The 24,954-nt window shown below is 39.5% G+C and overlaps 1 protein-coding gene across 1 annotated transcript in view; it reads left to right on the top strand.

Moving 5' to 3' along the window:
* The window catches only part of DYNC2H1 (dynein cytoplasmic 2 heavy chain 1), a 299,576-nt gene that overhangs the window by 136,042 nt on the left and 138,580 nt on the right, over window positions 1-24,954 (top strand). The window contains exons 67-75 of the mRNA XM_040631281.1: window positions 1,403-1,522; window positions 2,072-2,206; window positions 3,740-3,883; window positions 6,744-6,833; window positions 13,602-13,667; window positions 15,374-15,424; window positions 16,175-16,252; window positions 21,248-21,379; window positions 22,324-22,396. Coding sequence (XP_040487215.1) covers window positions 1,403-1,522; window positions 2,072-2,206; window positions 3,740-3,883; window positions 6,744-6,833; window positions 13,602-13,667; window positions 15,374-15,424; window positions 16,175-16,252; window positions 21,248-21,379; window positions 22,324-22,396 — 889 coding nt within the window. The remainder of the gene's footprint in view (window positions 1-1,402; window positions 1,523-2,071; window positions 2,207-3,739; window positions 3,884-6,743; window positions 6,834-13,601; window positions 13,668-15,373; window positions 15,425-16,174; window positions 16,253-21,247; window positions 21,380-22,323; window positions 22,397-24,954) is intronic.

The following is a 24,954-nucleotide window of genomic DNA, read 5'->3' as shown; positions in this document are numbered from 1 at the left end:
AGGATCACAGATTAAGATCAGCGCTACTTTTTCTGTTTTAATTGTGAAAACTGAAGTTTAAATGTGAGAATTGCATTCAATTGACCTGTTGGGCTGGTTGAGGGCGGGTGTTTGATTCCCTGTCTGACATTTTTTTTCACACTAGAACATATGCATCTTTGAATTTTCATATCTGTGTATGACTTCTTACAATTTAGACCATTATGTGAATCTCAAAATGACTTTTTATATCTACGCTTTTACTTATATAGTTCCTCACTCATTTTCCTTTTAAGGCCATTATGCCTGTTGACTTGGAGTTGTTCTATTTTTTACTCATCTAAGAATTGTAGACTCTTCCTGTTTTGATTTAATATGATAGTATATATATTTGTTACAATTTTTACTTAATTATAATTTTTAAAAATTTCCTTTAAATATTTTTTCTTATAATAACATAGCTCACAGCATGTATTTTTATGGATGGTATCTTTTGTCTTACTTGATGATACTTCTTAGAAGTAAAACTATGACAGGATTACTCAAAGCATGGCAGAACTAACTGACAAAATTGTTCATTCTGTCTAGAACCTATCCATCCCCACCCTGAAAGGGGCTGTTCAGATCTGTGAGAAGCGCTCAGTGAGGATGTTTGTCCAGCACATTTGCATTTACATGTTTTATGACTGCCAGTGTCATCCCCAAGTTTAAAGTTTCAAAATGAAGAATTTGACATAGCATTTTAAAAATAGTTTTGTTAAGATTCAATTATTCACCCATTTAAAGTGTGCAATTCAGTGGTGGTTGGTTTTTTTGTTTGTTTGTTTGTTTTTTAGTGGACTTATGGGGTCTTAAGATAACTCTGTGTTTAACATTTTGAAGAACAGACAGACTTTTCCAAAGTGGCTGCACTTTACTTTCCCACCAACAACGTATGAGGATTCCACTTTCTCCCCATCTTGCCATCAGCTGTTGTTATTTGTCTTTTTAATTGTAGCCATCCTAATGGGGATGAAGTGGTATCTTGTTGAGATTGCGATGATATAGTGTTTTAAGTAAGAGATCTCTTTATTTCTTTATATGAATATTGGCCACTAAAAAACAACTAGTTTCCATAGTTTCTATATATTTAATCTAATTTTAGAACTAAATATTACATATTGATATGTTAAGTAATGCAATGTCTTACAGATACCCTATAATATTTATTATTTTATTGATCAGTTTAACTATTTTGCCTCTTTTTTTGTCAGAGATAACTGTGAAGTGTCTCATGTTTGCCCAGAAAGAATCAAATGAGTTACATAATATAATAATTGTAGTATTTGGTCAAGCACAAGGCCTGTTTGTGGGAAGTTTATGTTTTGTTTTATTTGAACTTTACCACTAAAATAACTTTGACTTAAAAAAAATTTTTTTTAAGCTTTTGGCTTTAACTATTCAGCATGAGAAACCTGACTTAGAGGAGCAGAAAACAAAACTATTACAACAGGAAGAAGATAAGAAAATACAGTTAGCCAAGCTTGAGGAATCTCTTTTAGAGGTAAAATTTAGTTATTCAGGATGTTTTTTATATTACATTTTTTAATGAATATAATTAACGTTTTTTTTAATTTAATAATACCTTCTACATGGTTTTGTTTTGTCAAAGACATGTCAATATATATCTTAAAATCAAAATATGAAGAGAAAAAAGTAGATGTCTTGGAATACAAGATCTTAAGAAGTAATGCTAATTAATGTCTAAGACAAGTGATTTTTAAGTACTACTCTCTTTGTACCATATTATTTCACTAATAATTATTATATGCTTAGAATTTCAAGCAGTATTAAAATGTAGCATGACATTATGATTTAATCTGTAACTTTGTTTTTATTTTTATTAGATAAAATTAATACATATGCAATGCTTTGATATAGCATATAATGATTTACTCTGTCATTCTCATAAGCTATAAAATGTTGAAATTCTCTTAAAATAACAAAAGTTTTTGTAAACATCAAATTAATGATGGCTAATATGAGCTGCTTTTAATTGGTTATTTTAATATGTATGAAAATGTTCACATTATTTTATTAATTTTTGCTTCAGACACTTGCCACATCCCAAGGGAATATTTTGGAAAATAAGGATTTGATTGAATCTTTGAATCAGACGAAAGCAAGCAGTGCACTTATTCAAGAGTCACTTAAAGAATCTCACAAACTCCAAATTTCCCTTGACCAAGTAACTACTTCCTTTTTTTTTTTTTGTGATCATATATCATGTTTTCTTAAACTTTATGTTACTATGATTAAACAGTATAGAGTCAGGGGAATGACGATTACAAAAAAAAGAAAGCTCTTCAGAAACCGCAGAGCCATGGGTCTGATTGATCCTGCCGTAGAGGGGGGTGAGGTGCTCAGGGCGCCGAGAAGGACTGCCGGCCCCTGCTACTTCTGGCGTAACATTACCTCAAGTTCTGAAATTGAAAATGAGAGTATTGAAAATGACCGTTAAAAGCATCTGTGCCATTCCTGGAGCTTTTTAAAATTAAGGCATATTAAATATATTGAGTTGTAAGGTGTCTTTTCCTTTAAAAATATTATCTTCCCTTAAAATGCTATGGCTTAAAATGCTTTTTGCCTTTCTTTTGATAATCCCTTTTGTAAAATTCTAACCCAAGTTCAAAGCAATACGTCTTTTCTTTTCCTACTTTCTAGTGATTGAGCTTTGCTTGGAGGCAAACAGACACCCAAACAGGGAGTGTTCCTCTGACTTCCCAGGCTCCAGCCTGACCTGGGCCCTCACTGAGGACATCCTTTCATTCTTTGACAATCGTCTCAGTGACCTCGTCACGTTTTCCTTTCAGTATTTTTCAGCCCTTGTCCAAATTGTACACTTAAACATAATTATTGTTTCACTTGGGAAAGCGCTCTGTTGAAACCAGAATACGAACAGATTATAGCCCGCTTCTAATCCAGCCGCTGTGTTTTCTCTACCAGGGCTGAACTCGGCCGGTGTTGTTACACCTCTCATTTTATATTTTACAGCACAGGCATGTTGAACCTCCTGGCCTTTTCCTTCTGAGCAGGCATCACTGAGTCACACCCATAACGTTCCCAGCGTCACGTTTGTAATCCTGGTGCTCAGATCAGAAGGACTCCTGAGAGTCCCATCTGGAACCTGAGGCCATTTACTTCCAGAATTCCTTCCCGTCCTTTACAGAGGAAGCCCCTGTGCTCATGGGCTTGTTCTGTGCCTTCACGGAACAATGCTGGGGCTTCCTTGGTGAATGCGGACACCTGTTCTGGCCTCTGCTTCCACTGCTGTTCCTGGTGGTACCAGCCCCCTCCTCCCCCGACTCAGGGTTGCAACTCTCCTTTCCTGCAGTGGTATTGATGCCATGCCCTCTGGCATCACCTAAACCGCTTCTCTCTTGAAATACAAGATCGCATTGTTTATTCTCTGATCATAATTGCGTACCTTTCTCCTTGCCTTGTCCGTCATGCAAGTGCTCTTGGTCCTCTGTATGGTCACCCGTGAACCACTTCCTCCTCTGTCATCTGCGAGCTAGAGAATTCTTTAAATACATTGCCCTCAGTTTTATAAGAATGAGAAGAACTAGATGGTATTATTCCTTGTAGTCATACAGTTCTGTGATTTGTTGCACTCGCTGTGTAGGACTAGTGAGAGCGGCTAGCTAGGAACGGAGTGGCCTGCAGGTGGCAGGAGAGCGCTAGCACTAAGATGTTTTCCCACCCACCCTGTGATCCACAGGAGCGGGACGCCTACCTTCCTCTGGCTGAGAGCGCCAGCAAGATGTACTTCATTATCTCTGACTTGTCCAAAATTAATAACATGTACCGTTTTAGTTTGGCTGCATTTCTCCGACTTTTCCAGCGAGCTCTGCAAAACAAACAGGTAGGCCCTCCGTGACCCCACAGCTGATACTGGGTAAGAGAGATCCCTTGAGTAGGTGCTTAATTTAGAGGAAGAATTTCCTGAGAAAACTTGTTTAGAATTCTGTTTTAGAAGACCACATGTAACAATTTTAAACCTTATTTAAAGAAACTAGCTCCTTAATTGTATTTTATGTTCTTAACAAACTATCCCAGTATGACAGTCATCTTAACGGAAATGATTTCTATTCTGAGTACAAATTAATAAGTAATAGATTATCATTAAAATGGTATAAAGGTAAGAAATTACTACATAGTCTCATTCCTTGGAAAAAACAACATTGAAAATTTCATTGTTCATCTTTGTCGTTTGGGGCTGTGCTACCTGCCAGGTATTGTAGTTAAGGAGGATAGGGGAGTATCCTATGCGTCATCAAGTGTGTGCGCTAATAGAGGGAAGCCTATCTTAACGGATATAAATGGTCTTAACCTAAAGGTATCCCACTACACTGTGTTTACAGTAAGTATTAGTACATTGCAGACAACTTTCATGCCATAAATGGAAACCTGCACAATATTCTTGACGATCGTGAGGCTGTACAATGTGAGCCCTGTGAGCACGTGCCGCGTGGTGTTTTCCTGATTGTCTGTGCTGAGTATCCTTGGACCCCAAACTTAGCAGATCAGACCGTGCCGTGTGGTGTTTTCCTGATTGTGCTGAGTATCCTTGGACCCCAAACTTGGCAGATCAGACCGTGCTTTTCTTAGAACTCCCATGAGTTCTGTGGGGAGTTTGGTCAGGGCTAAGCAGAGATGGCTGACCTCTGTTTCACAATGTTTGGGACCTCAGCTGGGACGTGAGGGGAAGAGAGGGAGTGGGAGGGCAAAGCTCCCCTTGCAGGCCTGGTGCCTGGGGTGGGGGCTTGGTGAGGAGGACTCCGTGCTGGGCTTGCTCACAGCACAAGAGTAGCGGATTTCTGATAGGACATCTTGGGGGCCTAATGTGCATTCCAGTCCGTGAGGCAGAAACTGTTATAAGTCAGCTTGGGGTCGATGTCACCTTGCGGTCTGGTGTTTGGCGGAAGCAGTCACAAACCTGCCCATGATCGAGAGGGTGGGGGAGGAGACCGCGCCTCTTGACAGAAGGAGGTCAGAGAGCGTGCTTATGGTTTCAGACAGTGACAGACATTTATGGTTTCTCTTTTTTTCAGTGGGTTGCTTCTGTAGTTTTCTTAAATTCCTAAACTTGGAAGACTGGGACCAAAGTGCCCGTTTGTAGGCTTTCTGACAAATCCCGTCTCATTACCTTTGGAAACATGTACTGTTGGTGTATTGAACTTAGGCAGTGAGAGCGCCTTTTCCATCTTCATCTCCACCAACAATGGGTTATATATATATAAAATAATGTGTGTGTATGCAAAATTTTTGCATGAAATTTCTTATAAATTACTTAGAAAGTATACAATAAGTTCATTTTAAGCTCTTTCTTGTCCTTTAGTCAAAGAATATTCCTGTTAAAAGTCAGTGACTTTGAAGGAATATGAGAACTGATGAATAGGTTAGCAGTTCTGCGTGAACCCAGTGAGAACATTGGTAATTTTGTGCTCTTTACAAAAGTGCGTAGCTCAGTGTCTCCTCGGAAACCATTGGTCTTCGATAGTGTGGCTATTGAATAAGATGACCTTTGCGTGTGTGCATGTGTATGTGTGTGCGTGTGTGCACTTGAATTTATTTTAAAAATCAGTATAATTTTAAATATGTAGACTACAAAACTTGCTGTCCAGTGTGCTGGAGATCATTAGGTCTTGTACCAGTGTACAGTCTTTCTCACGATAGAGTATCTTTTAGTGGATCCAGGGTTCCGTGTCACACGTGGTCTTCGTGAGGGAGTAGTGACAGGGAGAGGCTGTTTCCCACGTGAGCTCTCAGGTAGGACAGGTGCCACCAGAGCCGGACCGAGGTCTGCTGCATCTGAGCACCAGCTCGTGGGTTTTTGTGCTGCTGTCACACACCACCCTGCTTATCCTGGTCGTGTTTCTCTAAACTGATAATGTTGTCTTACGAGGTTTTTTTCTTGTCAGTTATAATCATAAGGAAGCCAAAAATTTAGCCTAAATAGGATACCAGGATTGCTCTTTTCAAGGCATGTATCCTCCAAGTACTCCTTGAGGTGAGATGTAAAACTCCTGTCACACGTAGGGAACCAGACCAGCCTTGACAATGTCCTCCGTCCCGTTTCTACACCAAGCCCTTCTTCAGTAAGCAGGGGAAATAGCCATTAGTGATATTTTTCGAATCTTACCAGTCCTGTACAATGGAAGTACAAAAACAGATAAACTAAAAGTGCTATGAGTCCTTAACTAGCATCAGCATCAGAGTTATTGTTCATCCTTAGTTAACATGGAAGGCGTGGTCTAAGATTGTTTAGGTTCTTATATCGAGGATGAGAAAATCCTGTATTGGGTGGTTCTGGTCACTCTGTTATGGGGCTGGATTGTCATTATAATACAAGTAATGAAATGAGTTTAACCCATACTCGTATAGAAGTATTTTTAATGCTGTTAGGTCTCAAAGTGGTATCATCAAATTCAATTCATATTGTATTATTGGAAGTTGACTATAATTTTCATTTACTGATGCCTTAACCCTGTGCATTAAAGAAAAATACATCAAATGTTTTTATCGTATTAGTGTACAAATTTAATGCACTTCTTTGTTTAGTCCCTTGAGTTGACAAAGAGTTGTCCCAGAACCAGCTTTGAGTCTGGAGGAATAGTTTATTAGAGTGGGGTATCATTTAAATGTTATAAATTTCCTAATGGTTTTTTTTAAATGTTTTAAATTTCCTAATGGTTTTTCACTTTTCAAATTGGAATCTACAGGATTCTGAAAATACAGAACAGAGAATCCAGTCTCTTATCAGCTCATTAAAACATATGGTCTATGAGTATATATGCCGTTGTCTATTTAAGGTAAGAAATACTGTTTTTTCACTACCTGTACTTTGATTTAATGCAGTATTACAGTCAAATTGTATAACCCTTTCCCTGCTGGAAATGTATTCTTTCCCAGCATGATGTCATTGCTCAGTAGAAGGTCTCACAGCATTGTGGGATCTGGTTGTGCGGGAGGAGACTGACAGGTGAGGAGGGGAGAGAGAGCATCACTTCCCCTACACAGTTGTTAAAATAAAAAATATCTCTTGACATTGCCAGTGTCCCCTAGGTTGGGGGTCAAAACTAGTTCCTACTCCTGGCATTTGGAAGTAAACTGATGCCGGATCCTGAGTATGAAATCTGTTACAGATATCTTGTATACAAGGGCCCCCAAGGAATATAAAATGAAATGTATTTTAGAAATTTTTTGAATATTGTAGAAAACAGAGGCTTTTCACTTAGGATTTTGTTTTAAGTACCAGTCTTTGGGTATAGGTTGGTTTAGGTTGAGGGAGAGCTTTGTAGAGGCAATTAACTACATGAGAGAAATAGAGTTATTATGGTCCAGTTATGTAGGGTTCTTAGAAAATCTTGGAAAAGATATAGTTAATACACTCTTTAGAAAGGGACAGTAACTTTTATGAGGAGAGACAAAATGTTGATGATCTTTACTTGAGACAAGGGGTATTATTGGAAGCTCACAGACCTATAGTTGGGCATTTCTGTAGGATGTTTCTTTAATGAGAACTGTGGAGATATCTACATAGGTCTATAGACAGCATATATGTGTATTTTGGAGGTCTTATGGTTAGCTGTCCTTCTAAAAATCACCTGTTTGGCCCCCAATTTTAATTTGTATACATGAGGAATTATAAGCAGATGATCTGGGGCATCTGGGTGGCTCAGTCGGTTAAGTGTCTGCCTTTGGCTCAGGTCATGATCCCAGGGTCCTGGGATTGAATCTGGCATCAGGCTCCCTGGTCAGTGAAGAGCCTGCTTCTCCCCTCTCTCTCTCCTTTCTCTCTCTCTCAAATAAATAAATAAAATCTTAAAAAAAAAAAAAAAGATGATCTCGAAGTCCATTTTGTCCCTAAAATGTTATGATTTTAGATAGATATGAGGTTGGCATCTCTAACATTTGTATAATGTATTATTGCTCATTAATACTTAAACATTTTTATTACACAGACACAACTTAAAATATTTTCTGGAAGAGTTTCAAACTTTATGGAACTATATATAGAAAAACTGTAGAGAAGAGCCCTTGGTCATTTCTCCCTGTTCCGATGCTTCACTCCATTAGAGTGAACCAGTCCAAGGCGCGGTTGGTTCTCTGTTGTCCATTTCCTTTCTCTTCATGTGCATGTGTGCAAATACATCATGTTTTTTCTTTTCCTTACTATGTATTTTGTTCTGTTGCATCTCTTTTGTTGTGACAGCTCCAGAAGCTCTTGCCATAGGTAGAAATATGTTAACCTTGTTGTTTTTAGTGATTGTGTGGTATTCGTAATATAGTTATATGCTGTGTTATCTACTACTGTGTTGATAGATATTATTTATATATTTTTTTACTATTATGAGTGACTGAAGTGAAATTCTGTAAAACCACTTTTATGTACATAGGTATTTCTATTCATTAGATTTCTTCATGGAAGTATAATTGCTGGTCCAAGAAAACATACTTTTCAAATTTTGTTGAATATTATCAAATTGCCTTCTATAAGTTTTTTTATCAGTTAATAATGTTACCCAGAGAGCAATTAAGGTATCTCCTTCCTTGTATCCTTGTCAACCCTGGATATTATTAGTCTATTTTTTATCAAGTTATGGCTTATAAATATTTTTCATCTCCTCTGAGTTTTTATTAAAGCTGCTTATTTTTACTTCCTCCCTTACTTGCCGTGTTTGTTGATTTTCTTGGTATTTTAAAGAATAATAAGCTTTACTTTACAGAACAAGTCCACTTTATTGTAATTGTTTTTAAATTTTTTAATCATTGGATTTATTTTTTGATATGTTATGAATTTTTATGATTAGCTTTTGAATGTAGCTTTAATCCTCCTTATTTTTCTAGCGAATATATTAGAGTTGCAAAGTTGCATTTCGATCACTCTCCTAATAATATATTTAATGCTTTTTTTACTTTCTTTTCAAGACCTATGTACTAAAATAGTCTGTGATTATCACGGACCTGCACTTACTTTAAGGTGCCACCTAAATCCTTATGAGACTAGATACGTTATAAATATTCTTGAAAAATGTTTCAGTGGAAAGATAATACAAACTTTCATATTCACTCCAAAGATTAGTAGCTGATTAGGAATTTCATGTTTCTGACCTATATGTCTGTGACTCTGCTTATGTATTCTCTTTCATTTTTAGTAATATCTTATATTTACTGATGAGATTTAAATCCTTATGTCGTACATTTTGTGATGTAATTAGGGGAAGATCTGTCACATGTTCAGTGTCAAGACAATTTAATCTATCAGTGAAGGTTAGTTAGGGTCACTTCCTGTAATAAGACATGGAAGTGAGGCTCCAGCCAGCGGTTTATTGCACGAGGGGAGAGCTTGGAAGGTTGAACACCCTCGACAGTGTAGTGCCCAAGTGGTTTTTTATTGCCTGTCTTGAGAAATACTTTTCTGTTGTGAACAATTACACTCGCTTTTAAAAAGCTGTCATGTATAATTCTTAAGACATATTTTAATTGGTGATGGAATATCTGGTTTCTAATATTCTCATTTCTCTATCAGTAATATTAAATTTATTTGGTGTGAATTCAGCATTCCATGGAGTTTCAGTGTTGAATAACAATTTGGAAATCATATTAATTGTAAAGCAATGAGGTACATTTCTCAAGATTTAGCATTATAATCTGAATTAGGATGGAACCGATTTCATATTTTAGCAAAAGGTTTTTGGATTTTTAGCAGTCAGCTTCCCATTACAATGCCTGGCGGTTTCTCTTGCTGATGTTGCTGTTGTGTTGGTAACAGACAGAGAGACAGTGAGAGACCCTGAAACAGAGGCTGGTTATTAGTATTCACATCACACCCAAGGGAAAGCAACTTGACCTGCAACAAAAAATGATTGACTTGTTTTGTAGCAGAATATTTAGACTTTTAATAAACTAAGCCAAATGGAGAAAGCTGTTGAGCAGTTTCACTTGAGCTTATTGGCTCTGCCATTCTTCTTTTTTTCCAAGAGATCAAAAGTGTTTATTTCAGTAACCTAAGTTGTTTGGGTAGGATAAGTAGCATATTTAGTTCCCCAAAACTTATGAATATAATGGAACTGTGTACAAGTTAGTGCTTCTCCATATCATTTCTTCTTCCCAGTTTATCATTTGGAATAGATACAAAATAGTGGAAGTTGCTGTTGGAGTATTAAATAATTTCCACGTATATTGGATGAGAGTAGAGAAAAGGGCTGGAAAGAGGGTATGGAGAGCATATACTCTGAGTGCTTGCCCTTCCTCGTGGAAGTGTTCCCTAAGAGAGCTCTGATGTGCGGCAGCAAGACTGTGTGGGGAGGTATGAAGAGCTCACCTCACCTCCCTCTTCGAAGGAATTTGCTAGTTGAGTAAAATACAGATGAATCATACATTTTAAAAATAAAATAACAGCGTCTCGGGATTGTATTTATCCAACAAATCATTTAATTTGGATTCTGGTATTTTTTTCTGTCAAAATATGTTTTCTTTTAACAGAAAAGTGGAAGTTCTCTGATTGGATGTTTATAAATTTTGTAACGTGTTGCTATTAAAACGAATCCTGATAATTTGGATCATTTTCTTCTGCTTAGGAGATTTGGAAACTTAGCATTATATCTAACCCTTTAGACTTTCTGTAAGTAGAGCTGGATTGCATAGGCTCGTTCATTAGGATGCGTGACTTAGCGTGAAGCACAAAGGCGAGTACTCGAGCTCTGTGCAGGCTTCACGCGGCAACATGGGTTTTACACTTGCCTCGAACGTACTGACAGCGATGAGTAGAGTAGAGCACCAGTAAAAGGAACAGATTTCTTATTCTTTCTACTGCTTCTTAGTCTCTGAGAATCATGAGGTTTATAGACTATTTTTAAGGTAAATTTCCTCTTCAATGCACTATTATGTAGTATATCAGGTTACTGTAAGCGGCTGGTTATATCCGTCCCCTTCCAGTGTTCCAGGCACTGTGCAACTACCTTACGTGCGTTGTTATTTAATTCCTACAACAGTCCCGTTCTGGAAAGGAGGAGATCAGGATTTAGAGCTAGCACCTGTCTGTAGGCTATTCAGATGTGGTGGATGGGGAACTAGAGTTTAAACCCACTCTGCTTGGTGCCGGAGACTTAGGCTGATAGGGTGTGAGTGAGACAAAATTGTTGCGTCTGGAAAAGTGAACTGCATCCCAGCTAAGAAGTGGACTTTAGGATTTCCGTATCTCATAGGAATCCGTACTAATGGTTTTACCCTTTGTAAACATTGATGAGCGTATGTGATGATGGAGGATGGAATGTGTGGCTGATCTATACTGTATGGTTGTCTCTCAGGATTTTTCTTCATCTAATTATGTCGATGATCAGTTGAGACTCTGCTTATTATATATCCCCTCGATATTAAAGAATTTTGTAATAGGACCTAAGTGTAATGAGATAAATTGACATTCAACTAAAACACCTAAATTTTCTGATCTGATGAGCAGTGCAGATCAAGGACTTAAGAGGTACAAAATATTTTCTCAACTGGATATTGACAGGTTTTTTGTTGTTATTGTTTGAAGTAAGTGTTTAGACCGTCCATAAGCTTGATTTATTCCTTCTTAATTTGACTTCAGTTTATTTGCAAATAATGTGTTCTCACAGCAAATTGTATTTTTAGGAGTATTTTTGAGTCATAATTGTTCTTTATTATAATATTATTATTAAATACTTATTGCTAAGAGGATTCATTGGTAGAGCTGGCCACCAGATGGCTGCCAGCGACAGCTTCCTCGGCCATCTTCGGTGGGGAAAACCATCGACAGAGATCCTGGTGAGCCTGGTTTAGGCCATGGTACCTTATGCCATTATCTGTGAAGGATATCATGGGGTTGGCTCAGCTGTGATTATACGTTTATCCCTAAGGCCATGATGTCGTCTGGGACCAGAACACAGAGAGAAGGGGAGCCACCATTATCCATTTATTGACTGTATATTATGTGGCTTATTTTTTGCCGACATTTTGGGGCTTGGCCTCTGTAATAATCAACAGTTAGCTCACTGACTGCAGCGGCTAATCTGAGAATCAGAGTGGCAGGGCTTGCCTTTTCTTCATTAACCCTGGAGACTGCATTATTTTTCCTTAGGTCAGAGGAAGAAATGGCTAAGATAAATAATACTGTGAGTGAATTTGTGTGTATATATTACCTTAATCCTTATTTCTTTACTTTAAATGGAGGATGCATTTTAAATATCCATTGATGTGTAAATTAAGCATCTTAGTGGCTTATATAGCCAGTCACCATTCAACCCCAAATCTGAATTTTTACTTTCTGAGACCTAAGAACACTGCACATCTCCCCAGATGGCATGTCTTGCTTTTTATATTTCTAAGTCACATGGGAGTTATTTCATACACATGGTAGTTGATTGTAACTTTTTTCCACACCTGAGCGATGGCCATCTGCTTAAAGTTTTTCTACTTTGAGAACTTTTTTTTGTTTTTGGTTTTGGGTTTTTTTAGTCATTGACTATGTTATGGTTGAAAAACACATGGTTTTTATTTATTCACTTAATAAGCATTTGTCGAGTACTTGCTATATACATACTTTTATAAAGAAAATTATTCTTCTGTAGTGTAATATTCAAGACACTGAGTCTTTCCAATAGAGGGGTCACGTGCTGGTCATCTTTAGCCTCTACAGTTACTCCATGTGCAGACCTACAATCATAAGCACCTACTAGATGTAAAGCATTGTGTACCGTGTGGGAGAAGCCAAAGAAAATGATTAAATTATACACTGGTGGGAAAGATGGTGCTTGAGTAGATGGGTTTTTGTTGTTGTTAATAAACATTGACTGTGTTTTTTAACAGAAATGAGATAAGCATATTTTAGAAAATTTACAAAATAGACTGAAGAGAAAAAGAAGAAACCAAAAATAACCTATAGTTATAAAAATAAATCACTGATGAAAATTGATACCAGCTTTCCAAGTTTTTCTGCAGATATATATCCATATATGTTTATATAAACATATTGCTCCTCCTTCCATAGTATGGGCTATGCTGTATATATTGATTTGAATATTATTTATGATAAACTTTTGAACACTTAGGTTGTTTCAGTTTTTCCTCCATAATAAAAAATCTTGTATTAAATATCCTCATGTCATATCTATGAATACAGTCATCATCCCTTTGCTTAACTTTCTAGAAATGAAATGTCTTGATTTAGGGGCATATAGAATGTTCTGGATCATGTAAGCATACACAATGACAAATTGAAGATTACTAGTGCAGGAGGTTGATCTTCTTGGTAACGGCTAATTCAGACCTCAAATTTGGATTTCAGCTAAATAAACTTACATTTTTTAAATGAGATGTATCTAATGACCAATCTTCAGCATTTTCTCTAAAGCTCTAGGTACTACTTTCTCTGTCCATCCCCCCCACAAGTTGGAAGTGGTGTTCTGTGTAGGTACCACCTGAATAGTCATTTCTTATGTTGGTAAAAGTAGATAATTGAAAGAACACCGGTTTTGTGAACTGATATTCAGGACTATGCTTTTTAAAAAACACAAATTTAGAAACCGCAAGATAACATCTGTTATTCTTTTCAGGCTGATCAGTTGATGTTCGCTTTGCATTTTGTCCGAGGCATGCATCCTGAGCTTTTTCAAGAAAATGTAAGTGGGACTAAAGGAGGAGAATGTTAGAGTTACATAGAAGTTTGGTAATGGGCAGATCTAGGGTTAGAGCCGAAATTTAGTCTGCAAATTATCTATGAACCTATTAATTTTTTACTAAGTTAGGAATTTGGTGTAAGACGCTGATTTCTATTTCTCCCCTCTGGGTAAGCCCAGTACTCAGAAGGGACGGTCAGGCAGAGTGACTTAGCACAGTGCTTCTGGACCGTTCTGAACCGCAGTCCCCTGCTTGTCTTCCTCGTGCAGGCGGTGCAGCTGGCGCGCATGCGAAGTGAGACAGTCGGGGTATATAGCCGCCTTCTGTATTCCCTTCGCTGACTTGCTCCGAGTCAGCATCAGAAGCTTCCTGGAGCCCGAAGCCTTATGTTAGTCTTTTTTACGTGTAATTTATCTTCTTTGTCTGTAACTTTATTTCTCGTCTGCCCTGTCACCCTCTCCAACTTGAAAGGAACCTTGTTCCATTTAGAGCTAACTAATCCATCTCTGTTGTGTTTCTAATATTTCAAAACAAATTATTTGTAGATGATTTTCTGGTTATGATGCCATTATCATCAAGTGAGACTAGAGTACGGGGTGGGAGAGAATAGTGTATGGACAGTGCAACTTTGACCTAGTAAGTAACCTTTACCTCTGCTTGGTCAGATTCCATGTCCTGGATTCTCTTTGTTTGAATACTTGAAAGAATACAGACCTTTCCCTATGCCTGTTTTCTGTCTTTGTTTCTAATTCCACGTGCTCTGGCTGACTTGTATTGTTTCTCCTGAATTTGTTAATTTGGCTCCTTTTATTTCTACCATTACCTTTGATGCCTTTCCTTCCTCCTGTATCATGTTTTTTACCAAGATCAGTACGTTCCACACTGTGTAAGATTTAATATTCCCTACTTTTCCCTGTTGGAGTGTACGTAAATATAGGGAAAGGAGAACATTTTTCTCTGACTCCCACCTTAGTAAGAGTAATCATTTCTATTCTATTGTGACTGTAATTTCAGTAAGAGAAGTGAGTGGTCATGCTGGGTGGAGGCAGGAAGTAATTTTTTTTTTCTATATTGCTCTCAAATTTTGTATGTTTTTTTCTTTATTTGCCGACCAGTATGAAACAAAGAATATGACAGTGCCCATTATTATCTGGGGGAGGTCAGGGTGAAGACAGAGATTTTCTTGGAGCACTAGATTCTATAACCTTGGATCAGTCATGATTCTGTGGATTAATTTAAAAAGTGAATAGTGGCAGTCTTCTCCTAATCTGTTGGAAAAGATATCAGTGGAAGTACTTTTCTCTATGTTTTCCCAGCATACACAATTTTTAAATTTTTGGTGCACTTTATTGTTTATCTGTTAGTGAAAAATGGCATGTAATGGGACAAATTAAGACAAATCCTGCCTGAACATGACATAGAAATTTTTAGATGTCGAAACATTATATAGGGAGAGAAATTGTATTTACGTTTTTTGCTTTAATAAAATTATTTCTCGTAGTTTGCATAGGAATGTGTTATGTTGGTACATGAACTCATTCTTGATGTTAATGTTGTACCAGAGGTGGGAAGATGTGACATGGGTTTTATTTTTTTTCCATGTCCTTAGAAAGCTGCACTGTAAGTCATTGTATAGGGAAATTGAGAAAACTCAGTTAACTGGTTAGTATATTTATATTTTTTGTTTATTCGTATTTTTATTCGATAGGAATGGGATACGTTTACAGGTGTGGTTGTTGGAGACATGTTGCGGAAAGCTGTAAGTAAAAATAAAAAAATTATTTCACTCTTAGGGAAAATAGTTCTGGCTTTGACTTCATGAGATGTTAGTTGCTTCAGAGGAATTTTAAAGTATTGTTGAAATTATACTTTAACTAGAGGAATATATCCTTGCCTCTACTATCGTACTGTAAAATGGACCTAAATAAAATTTTTTGTCCTTAAAGACATATATTCTTATGAGAATAATGCTAATTAGATACTAAGAAACTAATACAGTTTCTTTCAGTATATGTTATATTCCAAGAACACTTTATATAATCCTGAAAAAATAAAATTTGTGTTATGACTAGGAAAACTCTCATATAACTGAAGTTTAAAATGTATTTTAAATTTTTGATAACTTCATTCAGATTTATCTTTTTCTCTAATTTTCTATTTGAACTTGGAATGAATAATATTTTTCTTCAAAGCAGCATACCCAAACTGTAATGCAAAATCTAGATTATGTCTGAAATGCAAGATATTATTAAAAATAATGTAAAATTTATGGCAGTTATTTATTACAATTTATTACATCTTTCTGAAGTTTCATAAAAGGTTATGCACAATGAAAATGAATGCAACATTTGTGCACATGGTTATCTATACCTTGTTACGTAGAATTTTACAATAGTAAAATAAAATGAGCTTTTCAAATTAGTCCTTGTAAAATTAGCTAGTCACTTGTTATTTTTTCTAAGTTTGAATTTTACCACATATACCAAAGAGAATAATTGCTCTCACAAAGGACTCTCAGCAAAGGATCCGTGACCAGCTCCCGTCGTGGATAGACCAGGAGCGAAGCTGGGCAGTGGCGACACTGAAGGTATTTGTGACTTTCCTACCGCGGGGGATGTTTAAGCTTCTTCTGTGTTTGAGTTACCTGTTGATTTTTTACCTGCTCCCTACTCATACTTAGTGTTGATACTGCTGTGAATATGCCGTCAAATCCCTGGGTAAAAGGGTGTCAAAGAATTATTCTATTCTGATGAGTCCTTTAATCCTAAATTAAATCTTTGATTCAACATATATATATATATGTTATCACATATGTAATATATATCCTATATATATATATATATTTATTTATCTTCTTTGTCTGTAACTTTATTTCTCGTCTGCCCTGTCACCCTCGCTCCAACTTGAAAAGAACCTTGTTCCAGTTAGAGCTAACTAATCCATATATATATCTCCATATATATGGAGATTCTGTGCTATGTATCCAGCGGGGATGGAAAGATAAGTAAACAAAAGATCTGCTGGGGACTGTGGAGGCCTTATTTACAGGATAATTCAGGGTTGGTGACGAGAGGAGAGGCAGTGCGATGCTGAAGAGGTTCAAATTCAGACTGTTTCTCCTGCTTTTATGCATCTTTGAGCTGTCCCTCACCGCAGCTCCCCTCCATCTGCCATTGCTCCCCGGGTTTGACTCTCAGTATTCGCTGAGCTTTGCTGCAGAGCCTCTGCTTCTCATCTCACATCTTTCTGTTTCATTGGATCCTTTATGTTTTAAAGTTGGCTTCTAATTCAGTTTTTTACGCTCTATAAAACCTTCAGCTGGCTCGTTATCACTCACAGGATAAAGTCCATCGTCATTTGCATAAAAGATAAGACAGCCCATGACCTGCTCCTTGCCCACCTCTTCTGTTCTGTCTCCAGTCCATCCCCACATGTTTCTTGCACTTACGGTTCCTGTTGTTACCCCTCTACCTGGAATGCCCTGTGGCTGTGTTTACCTGCCAAACATCCATTTCCCATTGGAGGACTTCTGTCTCTTCTGTTGGCATATATCTTGAACATTCCTGAGTCAGACAGTGTGTCTGCCTCTTCTAGGTTGTAAGTGCATTGAGATTAGAATCTGGGCCTTGTGAAACATGATGTCCCTGACGTTTTGTGCAAAACCTGACTCATACGTTCCTTTGGTTATTCAGTAAGTGCCTACGATGCTCCAGGTGCATAGTTAGTTTTCTGTTATGTACTCTTTTTGGTTGCACAAATTAAGGTTACGAGTGGACAGGCTAATGACAAAATAGATGATGTAAGTTTTGCATTGTTCATATAGTCCATTGAGTTAAAGTATTTATTAAATATTTATAATATGCTGGTTGACAATGGAAAGCACATATGCATAAAAGTCTTTGTTCCTTCTTTCTAGGAGTTTGTCACCTGGTGAAACACTTTTGATGCAGTTATAAGACCTGGCTTATGAACTCCTAAGGGGGAAAATTAATAATTATTGTTTGAACAGTGGATATTCAGTCACATTTGGGGGAAAAAATCTTATGTTTGTGACCTAAAAATTGTAATGATGCTTTTTCCCCCCCACATGCTAATTCCTAGTGAAGTAAAGAAATGCAAAATATTTGGGGAAGACAGCTTTCCTATTCAAAAGAGGTTTATAATACACATTAATGTTTTATTATCAGTTTATAAAACATTTGTAGTGGATCATATTTTTTTTTTGTTTTTATTTAAATTACGGTTAACCACTATAGTGTAATATTAATTTCAGGCATACAATTTAGTGATTCTATGTGAATTATCTTATTTAGTTATCAAACCAACACTAAAAGACGTATTATTAAATTCTCTTTTTACTGATGAGAAATGAAAGTCAGTAGTAGTGAGTTAAATGAATGAGCCTAACGTTTCTTTTTAATTTAACACATACTGTTGAAGATCCATTATGTGCCAGGCAATCATATTAAATACATGTATTGTCTTACTTTATCATGACAATAAGCTGATGAGGCCATAATTATGCCTGTTTTAGAAAAGAGGGACGCGAGGTGAAGAGAGGCTATTTGAGCCAGGATCAGACAGGTGGGAAGTTTTGGAGCTGTGATTTCAGCTCAGGCCTTTTGACACCAAAGTCGAAGCCTTCAGTGTCTCGATTTTCCAACTACAGGGTTTTCTTTCTCTCTGTCTTCCCCGACTCCCCAGCTCCCCTCCCCCCCATTCCGGAGTATGAGGTGGGTGCCGAGGACAGGGGCGTGGGCCTGGGGAAGAAACACGGTTCAGAAGCCCAGCTGCCAGCGGTTCTGTGGCTGAAGTCAGGCCTCATAGGTCCTATCGCGGGGAACGAAAGACAAGACAAATAGACTTCTCTCAGAATCCATCCGGAGGTTTCTTCTTTCTTCCCCTGCTCTGTACAGCTGCTGTCCCGTGACAGTGGCACAGAGTAAAGCCCACCAGAATAGCTCGCCATTACTGGTGACTGCTGGTGACTTACTGGGTCCACAGCATTCTGCAGACCTGGAAAGTCGATCACCTCACTGAGTATTTTCAACAACCCGGTGAGGTAGCGGCTGCTACTGTCCTCACCTGACGGATGAGCAAAGCAGGCACAGCGCGCTGTCACTTCTCAGGGATTGGAAACTGCGTGCTCCCCACTACTCTGGACTGCCCGTTTCCATGAGTCCTGTTGAGTCAAGTCAGTAGGTTCTGCTTTGTTGTCAGTCGTCTTCCTCGCTAGTCATGTCCTTAGTGCCCACGACTGGGGAGCACAGTGCCCGTGGAGGGACATGTAGATGTTTTCTGAGAGGAAGAGCCTGCGCTGAGCACAGCTGCACTGCAGAGTCTGATAAGTACTCGCGGGTGATATGGTTGGCGCCACGCTGAGTACAGCCCTGGGGACGTGACCAGAGTCTAACGGAAAACTGGCACGCCGCCTCATGGCCTCAGATTCCTGGCCAAAACATGCTTGCACAACGTGTAGCATAAATTGGTAGCAGTAGGCCCTTGTACACTAATTGCCACTAAATTTAGTAGACTACCATCAAGTGTTAGATTCTAATAGGCTTAGATCACTTATTAAAAATAATTAAAGTGAAATGTACTTAATTTTCTGCTGTATAAGTTTAATTTTGGTTAACTTAGATAATGAAATGTGGACAATATAATGGGTTGTTTGGAGATGAATATAGCTACTTGGATGAAGCACCCTTAAGTCCTTGACTAGGGTTGTGTTATGTGACATTCTGGTACTACACATGCAGGTCTTCCAGACTCACCATTATTTCCATAAAAGTTCTCCGTCTATACAGGGTTACATTTCTGATCTTGTAACCCACTGTTGATAAAAGTTTGGAAGAGAAGCTGCCAGAGGGAAGGGGGGATGGGCAAAGTGCATGAAGGGGAGAGGGAGGCAGGCTTCCGGTTGCAGGACGAGTGAGTCACGGGAGTAAAAGGCACAGCACGGGGACTGCAGTCAGTGGTGTTGTGATAGTGTTCTGGGGCGGGGGGCAGCTGGTGCTACACGTGTGGTCAGCACAGCATAGTTTAGACATTTGAATCACTATGTTGTGTATCTGAAAATAATGTAACATATACATTCAAAAAATTATACTAAAAAAATTGTTTTTTAATGGGCAAAGGACCTGAACGGACATTTTTCTGAAGAAGACATACAAATGGCCGACAGATACACAAAAAAGGTGCTCCACATCATTAATCATTAGGGAAATGCAAATCAAATCACAATAAGATATCAGTTCACAACTCTTAGAATGGGTGTAATTGGAAAGACAAGTGATAACAAGTGCTGGTGAGCTTATGGAGAAAAGGGAAAACATGTACCATTGGTGAGAATAAAAGTTGGTGTAGCCATTATGAAAAACACTATGGAGATTCCTCAAAAAAGTAAAAATAGAACTACTGTATGCTCCAGCACCTCCACTTCCTACTTCTGGGTATAAGTCCAAAGGAAATGAAATCCGTATCTTAAGAGATATCTACACTGCCATGTTTATGATGATTATTATAATTCAGAACACCCAAGACATAGTAACAACCTCAGTGTCCATCAATGGATGAGTGGATAAAGAGAATGTGATCGATCCATCTATAATGGAATATTATTCGTCCATAAAAATTAGAATTCAGAAAAGCTGCGAGGGGGGTGGAGGTTGCCATGAGCTGAGGGTTGTGTGAAATGGGGAGAAGTTGGACATCGGGTACAAATGTTTGGATATAGGGTGAGTTCTGGAGAATCTCATGTAATTTGGTGGCTCTACGTAACAGTACTGTTTTGTGTACTTTAAATTTACTAAGGGAGTAGATTCTGAGTGTTCTCACTACAAAAAATGGTAACTTGTGAGTTAATAAATGTGGATTTACTTCATTGTGGTAATTATGTCACAGTGTCAGTGCCTATCAAAGGACTCCTTAAATATGTGTGATTTTGTCAGCGATACCTCAGTGAAGCTCAGGAAGATAAAGTTTGGAAGAGAGGGTACTGTTTGAGGTAGAAGGAAATGAATACGCTGTGGAAAACCCTGAGAAATGGTATTTCTACGAAATGCTCAGTAGAAACTGGTGAGGAATCTCGGGTAGAGATTACTAAGTAGAGATTTAGAACATCTAGAGGCAAAGGACTCAACCTGTTTACGGATGGGATATAAATGAGTGTGGGATAGAAAAAATGCTTTCTTAAGGATTCGACATTGATAGGAAATGGGGCGTGTTTTTATAATCCGCTGCGGAACTCTGGTGTGCTGGCGCTTCTCACGCGCTGCTGCCGTCAGGCCTTTCTCCACACGGTGCAGAGGGATAGGTACCAGTGTTTCTACAGAGACCAGATTTGTTAACTTCCAAATATCGATTTAATACGGCTGTGGAAATGTTTAATTTTGTCTAGTTCTGGGTTGGCTGGTCTACCGCACTATTTCTGATCTAGAAAAATTAGGTGAGCCAGTATGAAGGGGAAGACAGCTGATAGACACCCGTTGGGAATTGGTTTCCGTTTACTTGCAGTCGCACGCGCACCCACGTGCTTCGATCTGCTTGTTGCTCACCGCTCAGCGTCATGTCTGTGTTTTAGATCGCTCTCCCCAGTCTGTACCAGACCCTCTGCTTTGACGACGTGGCTCTGTGGCGGACCTACTATCACAGTTCAGTGTGTGAGCAAGAGTTTCCATCTATACTGGCAAAGAAAGTGTCCTTATTTCAGCAGGTGAGTTATCTAGCTGCCTAAGAATATCTGACCTTTCTGTTGTCATTCAGAAGCCATGTTACAGGAACAACTAGTGTTCCTGTGGGGAAGGGCTCTCTGCTCGTGCTCCTTACCCCCGACCTCGACATCCCTGGCAGAGTTGCTGGTCGGGAGCCTCCCGCTGTGGCTGTACTTACCTCCCCCACCTCGCCTCCCCCAGCGGGTGACTGTGCCGCAGAGACAAGTCTTAGAGAAAGACACTCCCCTGTATGTGTGCGGGTTCTCCGCTCACTTCCCTGGGCTGCGTCTATGGAAGAGATTTCAGGGTGAGGAACAGGGCTTTTCCCCCACTCTGTATCCCAACAGACCAGTGGACCTGCTGATGGGTTCCAGGCAGAGGCTGAGCGCTGGCGGGGGCTCCGGGCCGGGTATCCAGGTCTGAGACCCTTGATGTGGATGTCTTCCCTCGGCTGCTGGCGCTTCTGTCCTTGTGTCTCCGTGCTGAATGCCACTTTACCCAGTGCGGTTTAAAAAAAAGAAGGAAAGAAAACTAAGAAAAGCTTTATTGGAGATCTTAAACATCTAGGTATATACATAATTGAGCATAAGAAGAGTGATTTGAAAATTTTAGGCAGGATTTTGGGGCCTCTGTTCTCCTGTCATCAGAAGTGCGTTACTTAGGTGCCCTTGTTTTCACCTGCCATCTGGCCCCTCGTTAGAGACTGAAGGCACCGCTGACCCCGTGGCTGTTACTTGCTCACGGTGACTGCTGACGAGAAGTTTGAGGAAATCCGTGGATTTTAGTAATACTCTCACTAGTAAACACGTGTTTCGTGTATACCTCTTGTGGCAGTTTGTGTAAGTCAGTGTCGTGGAGCAGCAATCGGTGCTGACACACGTTAGTAAACATTTGTCTAACTCACCGCCCTGAGTGGCTGTTTGAACTGCCTGCGCTCTGCTTGCAGGTTCTGGTGGTGCAGGCCCTCAGACCGGACAGACTGCAGAGCGCCATGGCTCTGTTTGCCTGCAGAGCTCTGGGTAAGTGCGGCTGGGGCCCGGCCACTGACCGCAGCTCCTTGTTCGTCCTGGACGTTTACTCTGTGTTGACCTTAGCTGAGAAGGTTCTAAGGTCTTTTCCTTCTTTCTGCTTATCTTAAAACCTCTGCTGAATTAAAAAAAAAAAAAAAAAACTGTTGTTGGATGTGACTGTACTTAATGTTGTATAAGTCTGGTGCATAGTTGACATCCTATATTTAGTTACGGTGTTTGAAGTTTAAATTATTTTGTGGTGACAGTCCTTTAGACATTTATACATTTGTTCTTAATTAGGACTTTAAAGCAGGGAATCAAATGTTTGTCTTAGATAATTAAAGTAGAACAGAGAAGTAGCCATAGTCTTGCAGGGAAGGGGGGGAAGCCTTAAAAATGAATTATTTTTGTTCTACAACAAAAAATGAAGGATTTGTTTGTCTCTTAGGTTACAATCTGTGCAATCCTTTTTAAAAATCTCTCAGTCTTATCAGAAAGAATGAAAAGTTATTCATTTGTAAATGAACTATACCGTGTTTTGATTTGCTCAAGAGAATTTGGAGAAACTATGTTAAGGAAAGACTATGTGAAGTATTTTAGTTGAAGTATGGAGTCATCCAAGAATAGTGAATCTTTATTCTAAACCACAGGAAGTTTGGAAGTGAAAAATCTGGCATAAGTAAAAGAGTATGCTGACATTTTTTTTTTAGAAATCCTCCATTTCTTTTAACATTTTATTCATCTGTGAAATTTTATGTGGCAATTAAAAAAAATTTTTATTAGTTTGTTTTCATTAAATTACAATTTCTTATATAAACAAGCTCAGCAAAGAATTTTAGGAAATTGAAAAAAAATATACTGGGTGTTCCATGCTCCTCACTGGAAATCTTTGCTGAGTGATCGCTCTCCTGTTACCTTGTAAAGTTGTTAGTGTTGACTATAGCGGGTCCTGTTTTGAGAAATTGTCCCAGCTTCAGTTTTCTCTCGTGAACACTCTCTCTCATGTAAACTCGGGTGTTGGTGATGATCTGATGACAGCTGACACTCAGACTGCTCTCACGATACACTGCGCTCATCCGCTCCTTTAATCCTCAGGGTGGCACGATGAGGGCTGTTTCTAAATGTCTATTTGAAGATGGGCAAACGGGATCACCCAGCTAGTAAATGACAGAATTCAAAGCCAGCTGCGTAGTTCGTGTTCTTACTAAACCCTCAGTTTAGAGGGATAGTTTTGGCAAGTGCTCACTTCGGTACAGTCACTCCATACACACATCCGTCCCCGCCCTCACCGGATGTGTTAGTTTCCTGGGTCTTGCGTGAGTGTCACAGACCAGGAGGCCGCAAGCAGCAGTAATGTGTTGTCTCTGGGTTTTGGAGGCTGGAAGTCCAAGGTCGGTGTTTCCGCAGCGCCCTGCTCCCTCCGAACCCTGTAGCAGAAGCCCTCCTTGCCCCTCCCTGGACTCCGGTGGTTTGCTGGCTGTCTGCTCGTGCTGGGCTTACAGCTGCTGAATCCGAATTACAGGCGTTCTCCCTGCGATTCTCTTTCTTCCCATGTCTGATTTCTCAGGAGGGCCCTGCCCCAGTATGACCACACCGGAAGCTCAGTAATTCTGTCTGGCGTGACCCTGTTTCCATGTCAGGTCACACTGTGAGGTGTTGCGTGGCAGCTGTGGCTTCTCCACCCAGCCCACACATGACGGCTGTCTCCTGTTTCACCCTGTGGCAAGCACGCATGTGCACACATGTGTAGGCGTTCTGAGGTGCCTGCCAGGCCCGTCACTCGGTTGGCTGCTGGCGGGTCTGAGGAGGTGCCTCTGCACCTGCTTGGCTTTCTCTCCTCAGGCAGGAGGGGGTGTCTCCCCGTCCATCTCTGGTGGGCTGCCTATCTGCGGGACTGTTCATACTCAGGCCTGGCAGAACGTTTATCCCCCCCAGTCCTGGTTGCAAGTGCGGACGTGCATCTCAGAGTCATTGCGGTGAAACGGGAAGAGCTAGAACCAGGACTCAGAAAGGAGGAGGCAGGGCTGACCTCTGTGCCCGCAGGTCTCGTGGACTCTTTCTTGGTCTGGCTCTGCACGTTCTCCCTCCGCTTTTCTTCCCTCTCTCCTCTTCTCTCTCTCCATCTTTGTGTCCCTGTTCTCTCTTTCCTGCCTGTATGTTGCCCTTAGTGTCGGGGTTTGTGTGTGTTCTGTGCATAAGGCTGCCGACCTCCTGGGAGAGCATTTAAAGCTCATGATGAGAGAGAACTTTCCCTCCTAGCCTCACCTTCAGAATCCCAGGAAGGACTCTACTGTGCTCGGCTTGGGTGACATGATCCCCTCCGCATCTAATCCTGCCAGAAATACGTGAAACAGCAGTTTGCCCCCAAGAAGTCCTGGGTGAGGGAGGGACTGCCACCAGAAACGAGGGGAGAGCTGCTGGTACCAGTCAAATGGTACCCATTCTGATGAGCTCACGTGTAAGTGCTTTAACTGGTTCTCATATTGAAGTAGTTTGGTAGTTGAATCATTCATGTATAAAGCACATTTTGAGAGTCTAAGAGTAACAAGTATCTAACTTCTGATTGT

This window comes from Ursus maritimus, unplaced genomic scaffold, assembly GCF_017311325.1.
Source record: "Ursus maritimus isolate PB19 unplaced genomic scaffold, ASM1731132v1 scaffold_16, whole genome shotgun sequence".
NCBI classification, from domain to species: Eukaryota; Metazoa; Chordata; class Mammalia; order Carnivora; family Ursidae; genus Ursus; species Ursus maritimus.
Note: the sequence above shows the minus strand (reverse complement) of the source record. Positions and strands in the feature narration are given on the sequence as shown.